Source organism: Saccostrea echinata, unplaced genomic scaffold (assembly GCF_033153115.1).
Source record: "Saccostrea echinata isolate AGI-Se365-2 ecotype Australia unplaced genomic scaffold, CSIRO_AGI_Sech_v1 ptg000019l, whole genome shotgun sequence".
Classification (NCBI taxonomy): domain Eukaryota; kingdom Metazoa; phylum Mollusca; class Bivalvia; order Ostreida; family Ostreidae; genus Saccostrea; species Saccostrea echinata.
Window position 1 is genome coordinate 2,610,161 of NW_026889768.1, and position 7,787 is coordinate 2,617,947.

At 31.9% G+C, this 7,787-nt stretch overlaps 1 protein-coding gene across 1 annotated transcript; it reads left to right on the forward strand.

Annotated features, from left to right (window-relative positions):
• Nucleotides 1-341: 341 nt before the first annotated feature.
• On the forward strand, nt 342-7,392 carry LOC133189567 (ubiquitin-conjugating enzyme E2-17 kDa). The gene is made up of 6 exons (XM_061324939.1): nt 342-453; nt 2,719-2,782; nt 4,127-4,158; nt 4,428-4,505; nt 6,133-6,238; nt 6,458-7,392. The coding sequence occupies exons 1-6, from the start codon at nt 430-432 to the stop codon at nt 6,595-6,597; spliced, it is 444 nt and encodes a 147-aa protein (XP_061180923.1). The 5' UTR covers nt 342-429; the 3' UTR covers nt 6,598-7,392.
• The last annotated feature ends 395 nt before the right edge of the window (nt 7,393-7,787 follow it).

Here is a 7,787-nt window from a genome sequence, read left to right on the forward strand (position 1 = left end):
TTTTGTTGTGTGTGTGTGCGTGTGTTTCGTTTTTGCTTATAAATTTAGGCCAGTCTAATTAAGTTAGCTCCTACGTTTTCTTATTTTTTTTAACATAGTAAATAAGATGTAGGTGCTAATTTTCATTAAACTGAATTTAGGCCTCCCTGTCATCATCATCATCTTCTCTGCTAGAACATCTGGATCCACCCCTACCCCCTTAGAATTGTAAAAAGAGGTTTCACTCTCACAGTCCATGAAATAACCATATTGGCTAATAATTATTTTTACCCCATTTAAAAATAAGATAGATGTCATCCACGCTTAATCCAACCATGCTAACAATGGCACAAAAATTCACGCATGCGCTGATTTTATATCCGGGATTTAGTGAAAGAAGTGGTCAAAGAAGACAACCTTCCGTCTGTTTAGACAAACAATATCACAAATATGGCGTTAAAAAGGATTCAAAAGGTATGTTTATGTAAAACATTATTTTCTTTAGTCATATCCACTCTACAAAAGGCCAAATTTTGGTCAAATTTGTGTTATTATTTGTTTCCCGGCGACAGAGGGTTTACTTCTCGATCAACCGTAGGCCGCCATTTTATTTCATCGAAAATTACTGAACAGAAATGTGGGGATCCCCGAAATCATAGAGAAATTTCTGCGGTTATATTCTCGCGAAAATGTGATCATTATAGCATGAAAAGTTAAGCGAGGGTTCGTTTTCTGGTGATTTAGAAATGATTAAGTAGCATGACCAATGAAATCTCGGTGGAGTTCAGAGAGGTCGATACACCCAAAGTTGACAAGTTAAAACGAAAATAAGCATATAAATAGAACTGGGTAACCTGGTTAGAATTCATGACTGCTGCAGACTAATTTTGCAATGACTCCAAAGTTACAGACGTTTATTTTGGACCAAAATATTACAAAAGGAAAATGAGACAACTTGGTACATTACCAAACATGATAATACAAAACAATGTGTTGGTGATCTGTTTGTTTCGTTAAGTTTACAAACATGATAATATGCAATACGTTTAACAGTAAGAAAGATTTCAATTATTAACTAGTGCCCAATTACATAAAACATTCTCATTTAGAACTCTATATCAGGGGCTTATTAAGTGAGCAAGGGATACAGAAATGAATGAAAACTACAATACACCCCCAAGGAATATGACTTGTTTTGCATACATGTGTAGGACAAGTAAATTAATTGTTACAGTGGATGGTAAGCGATTATGAGTCATTACAAAATGAAATAAAGAAATATCAAACTGAAATTTAATCATTAAGTACTTTGGCCTCAGGGTGTATGGAATAAAACCCGGGGTAAATCCCTGTACCCCCTTGATTGAACCTCGATTACTAATAATATATTAGCCAAGCAAACCAAAATTTCTGATGTTTCTTTGAATGAAAAAACATGCCAAGTGTCTTATACTTTTAATTACTGTAAAAGCAGAATTTTTAGCAAGGATTCAATTTTGGCATTATTAGTGAGGGTTTGGAGATCCCTAAATTGAATATCACTAACAATTTATTCTGTATTGGTTGCTATAGTTAGCTTTCTTGACATTACAGGGTTCGACACTCGTCAAAATTTGGTCTCCCCATTTGGGCAACCTTGGCACTGATTTCAGGTTGCCCGAATGAATTTCAGGTCGCCCGAACAAAATATCAAATGAAACAAAAATGTGCAATTGTTAAAAATTTGTTAAGACGACAGAAGTTGTGCTTTTGTACATTTATGGAATGTCAAAAGCTGTAATGTATAATCTCACCTCATATATTGACACAAAATAAAGTTTCTAGTTTAAAACATTCATTTTCACTTACCATAAAGGCCTAAAAAAATGGAGTCAAACATCCCTGTACTGAATTAACCAGATGTGATGTTTACAGTGGACACCCAACATGGCTGTACGAACATCAGAAAGTTGTGGGGGGAAATACTATATGTTACAAAAATGATCATTACTCTTTATATTTATGGTGATTGTTGACTAGGTTGACATATTTTATATCTCAAATAAAACTTAATTTAATACTTTTGGTAAAAATTATATCAGCTGATTGATCAAACACAGATTTGGCAGAAAGAAAAATCCACGAGGCGGGTTACAGGAAACAATAAGGCCTTGTAAAGTTTATTTTAAAATATTAAACATCATTATTGAATATTCCCAACCCATCCCAGGTCGTCATTTGGGCGAGCCAGACTGAAAATCAGGTCGTCAAAAATCATCACAGGATGGAAATGACGAGGTGACGAGCGTGAATGTCGAACCCTGCATTATAAAAACGCTAAAATTACTTCTCGCTAAAATAATATACAAGTTTTTTGGGATAAATCGCTAAATTTGTGTCTCACTAAGAATTCTTCTTATACGGTATTACGGGATTTTCCACTGCCCCATGTAGGGCTGAATTTCCACCCCATCCCCACTTGTAAAAACCCTCCCCCTCCCCACAAATCCCCCTTTATCATTACAGAAAAAGCTTTCACTACAGGAAAAATGAGCTTGAAAGAGTTTATTTTTAGATAGGCAAAAATAAAGGACTGTAATATGCTAAAAACCACGTGATAGTGTGGTGATACCCATATAAAAAAAAACTTCAACATGAATTTCCTCAAAAACAAACATATATATATATTTGAGATATATACTTTATTTTAACTCATATTTTGTAAGAAACAAACACCAAGTCTGCAAATTTCTTTTTTAGGAGTTAACAGACTTAGGCAGAGACCCCCCAGCACAGTGCTCAGCAGGACCCGTGGGTGACGATTGTAAGTAATACGTCTATTAAAATCAGAACTTAATTGTTTAAAATTACTGTAAATGTATTTTATTTGGTGTGTACAATATTTGCCGGAAATTGATTTTATTTAGCGTTTTCTGAATGCACTTTATATGAATATATAAACTCAAGACATTTAGCAATGTACTTGATTTAGTGTAAGCTGCTTTCTGTGAAAGGCGGTAAATAGAATACACAGCCAAATGTAATACTTTTACAGTATTGTTTTCAATGTGTTTATCAGCAACCTCAATGATTGTATTGAGTATATATTGTATGAGGTTACATTTTCATTCAGGATGCTTGCGTGTGGCTAAATCAAGTAGAGGCAGAGAATGATTCACTTGCCTCACTTAGATTTCACTGTTGTGTTAATAAAATCATTAAACTTTTTTCAGAACTTGAAATCTTATTCTTGTGCACGTACATTGAGAATAAGATTAACAAACTTCAAGTTATCAAAATATTTTGGTCTTCTTCTTGTCCAAAGTTTCATCATGTCATGTCTAAGTTGAGTTTTAGACTTGTCTTCTGTATGTACAACAATTATAGTAGTAAATTTGCTTTGTTTGGACTCACTTAAATTTTCTGCAGTTAAAGTACAAAATCTTTTGCATTAAAGTCAAGTCTTACAGGCAATTGATAGAAAACTATGGAGGACATCTGTTTTGGGTAGGCAGGTATGAGATTGGTAAGTTAATGGGAAGGTGGGTGGTGGGGTCTGTTTTTAGTCGTGGGTAAATCCGTGAAGTTTTATTTACTTGATTTTGGGACAGGTGTGTCTTTAAAATAAAGGTCATTCTTATACCCTGGAGAAAGAACATGTCCTGACTGTACTGAAGTTTAATATCATTTCCAGGGTTAGAAACTCCCTAAAATTACAACTCGCAAATAATTGCGAGTACCAAGAAAGTGAACTCGCAATTTTATAAGACTACTCGCAATTTTCATATAAAGTTAAATTTATATAAATTAAATACATGTAACTTGAGGAAAAAGTAACTACTGTACAATACACAAAATACAACTACAGTGTGACTTTTAGTTAAATTACTGATTTAAATCAAAAGCATTGTGTTCTGTCATATTATATAATTTTTCTACAGTTTCAATGCAAAAAAAAATCAACTCGCAAGTTTTTGCGAGTTACCTAATTTTTAACTCGCAATTTGGGAATTCTAACTCGCGTTTTGCGAGTTGTATATAGTGAATTTCGAACCCTGATTTCATTTATTAACTCAATATATATTCTATACCAATTGTGGTCATTAAACCATGCAATCTACAGCATCTGTTTTGACTGAATTAATATTTTTCCCCTCTTCTTTTTCAGTATTTCATTGGCAAGCCACAATAATGGGTCCGGTGAGTAAAGAACAGTTTAATGGAAACTATCAAAGATATATATATATATATATATATATATATATATATATATATATATATATATATATATATATATATATATATATATATATATATATATATATATATATAGACTATTTGTATGCATTTTTAAGGATTGTATTCAGATGTTTAAAAATTGATATGAAATGCTAGCTTATCTATTTTAACAAAAGATTTAATGCACTCTTCAAGTATGTTTTCTTTACGATTATCATTCTGATTTACAGACAGACAGTCCATTCACTGGTGGTGTATTTTTCCTAACAATACATTTCCCTACAGATTATCCATTTAAACCCCCTAAGGTAAGTTTATACTAAAATTACATATATATATTGAAAAAGTCAACATAAAATTTCTTTGCTTTTAGTCTGAAATTTGCATAATTTGACCCATATTTCAAATTTTACATCAGTAGTCCCAACTTTTCATTTCATTTTTTGTAATTACATGATACTTCTTTCCACTCAGCACTAAATTCATAAAAAAGCTTGATATTATACTATTTACTGGCTATGAGGACATAGCAAGTTTATTGTCCCTCAAGACAGTAACTATTTCCAGAGTTGAAGCTGAGGGAAATAGTTGCTTTCAAAGAGGACAATAAACTTGGTATTGCCCTCAGAGCTCTATGTAGGTGTTTTATAATACCAAAGCAGACTTTACTTGTGTCACGTCATGATCCAGATAAAACCAGAAGAGTTCAGAGGGAAATGGAATGCTGCCAGTGAATAGTTCGGTGACTATTTCACCATTGGCAAATCGCACAAAAACTATTCCATGGTAGAGGCTGATTTGAAAAAAACAATAGGTTTATTCATCATATCTTTATAAAGAAAAAATTGAAGAAAATATCACAATGTATTTCCCAAAGTACGATATTATTAGTGCAGAAAGGCCACACAATTTATGTGCATTAATTGACACTTTTTTCCAATGATTTTTTAAACCGTTTTGCATAAAATATAATTATATTTATTGCCATGATTACATCTTATAACATATGATTGAGTTTAAAGGTGATTAATAATAAAGTTGCATTTTAAGTACAAAAAGGTCAAGTTTATTGCACTGTTGCTCACCAATACCCACACTGACCCACAATCTTTCTAATTTTGAGTTCTGCTGTATGAGGAGTTTTTGAGTTATGCTGTTTGAGGAGATATCTAAAATATAGTTATCAAAAAACCCTTGAACCAATGTAACAGGAGTTACATACTTTAAATTAATTCACATGTAACTATGATTTTTGCATGTACTCTTGTCTTATTATTTAGATAATAAATATGAGTTATTTCTGGTATAACCTGACTTAGTATTGGGTGCCACAATGTCGCTATGCATGAAAATATGTGTTTTTATTTTCCAGAGTAATTCTACACAGTTCTTAAATAAACTTGATCAATGAAGACTTTTTGAATTTCTGGATGTACTCCAATGTTATGATTTAAAAAAAATTGGGAAAATTCTCGCATAAATTGGGGGGGGGGGATTCTCATTGTGATGTATTGGTTTATCGGACCCAAACTCACTGCTCTGTAGGTGGAAATTTTTACTAATGATCAATTTCAACATACATGAGAAAAAAAAAAAATTGATGATAAATTGATAATATGAACATTGAATATATCATTATCATATACTGTATAGTCAATATACATGTATCGCAGCACAGTACTAGTGGTAAAAATGTATGTCTGTGGTGTTGAAGAAGTCATCACCTCCAGGTTTGAATATTAATTTATCTTTGTACTACAGTCCAACTGTGGAATGAATTCATGTGTAGGGTTTGGAAAATACAACATATAGGAGACAAGTTGTCACTGATAATTTTAGAAAGGCATCAAAAGTTGTTCTAGTGTTACAAATTTAAAACAAAAATTTATTTTTTTATGGATATCCATGTTTAGAATGCTTCTGATTTTTGTGTAGGTTGCCTTTACGACAAGAATATATCACCCAAACATTAACAGTAATGGAAGTATTTGTCTGGATATATTACGATCACAGTGGTCCCCAGCTTTAACAATATCAAAAGGTAATTTCACAACACGCATTGTTACAGATTTTTTTTTTAAAGAATATATATACATGTATGTATATATTTATATAAGACGTCTTTGTGTAAATATTACCAATGTCCTAGGTATTTGATACTTGCATGCACACACAAGATGATGAAAATAATCAGTTTATAGTATATATGTAAAATTGTTTTCAAACTAAAATTGAAGCCAGGTATTTTTTTTCCATACAGTACTACTTTCCATATGTTCATTGCTAACTGACCCCAATCCTGATGATCCTCTTGTACCAGAAATAGCCCGAATTTACAAAACGGACAGGGAAAAATACAACAATACAGCCAAGGAATGGACTGCTAAATATGCCATGTGACATCATAATGACAGCCAATGAAAACATGTAAAAATTGCATCTGATGTTCTGACATTTTCACTTTTCCCACGGTATGCTGTACAAATAAGTGGCATGCCAGCAGACTAGGGAGACAAGGAGAACTAATGTTGAGTGAATTTTCCTTGACTCTTAACCAATTTTTTTTTTCTCAGTTTGTTCCGTTTCATGGGGATTTAAATTTTAGGGGGTAAAACAAAATAAAATAAGGTATGACACCTTTATATTATTTTTTGTAACTTGTTTGATAATTTGGTATTGTTTAAGTGGTATTATCTTATGGAACTGAAAGAATTGTATAAGTAAATCCTCACTTTTTATTTTGTCAGATTTGCGTGAACTTTAAGTTTGTCTTTCTTGATTAATATCTTGTCCATCAGCTGTTGTATTTTCTCAGGTTGGAGAAAATCTGCTAATAAATCTTTAATAGCTGCCAACATTGCAAGCCCTTTATATATTTTTGTTAAATTAAAACTTATTTAACTAAAATTGTTTTTGACCAGTGCTCACGTTATGGATTGTTTTCCATGATGGAATAGACTTTATATATTTAATTTTGTTGGTAATTTGTTTATAATATGTTGAATTTTCCTTAGTAAATTCTTTTTTTTACATTTAAAGAAAAATGATAATGATTGAAAAAGTTTAGTGCTAAACTGACATGTAAATGCAGCTTTCGTTTTATATATTTCTTTGTCGGGGGTTTATACTTTTCAGCAAAAGAATTTCCTTTGTATGAATATAACTGCATAGTTGAATAAAAAAATGGAATAATTATGTGGAGTTTCACCCTTCTTGATTAAAATATGTGTTGCTTTTCTACATACAAAGAATATGCATGTAGTTTCATTTGTCCACAAGATATTTGTGGCCTTATAAATTGTTTTAAAGTAAATGTTTAACAAGAGAATGGTATGCAAGTCATATAAGCCAAGGATTTTTTAAACATTGACATGGAGAAATTAATTTGTCATGTATATCTACATAAGGAAGAACAGTAGTGAAGGGGCTTAGTTTGGTATGCGGTGAGTAATGTGCTGTGAATAGATTATTAAAAAAGTATTAAAATGGTAACGTGTATTTTTCCAGGAAGGAACTTATGAGGACGATGTATAGGATATGATCACTATGTATGTTGTGAGAAATGTAATTGAGACCATTGTGAATACAAT

Coding starts and splice junctions, on each gene's coding strand:
- LOC133189567 (XM_061324939.1), top strand. CDS start 430: ATGGCGTTAAAAAGGATTCAAAAG. Junction 454..2,718: donor CGTTAAAAAGGATTCAAAAG/GTATGTTTATGT, acceptor TTTCTTTTTTAG/GAGTTAACAGACTTAGGCAG. Junction 4,506..6,132: donor ATCCATTTAAACCCCCTAAG/GTAAGTTTATAC, acceptor ATTTTTGTGTAG/GTTGCCTTTACGACAAGAAT.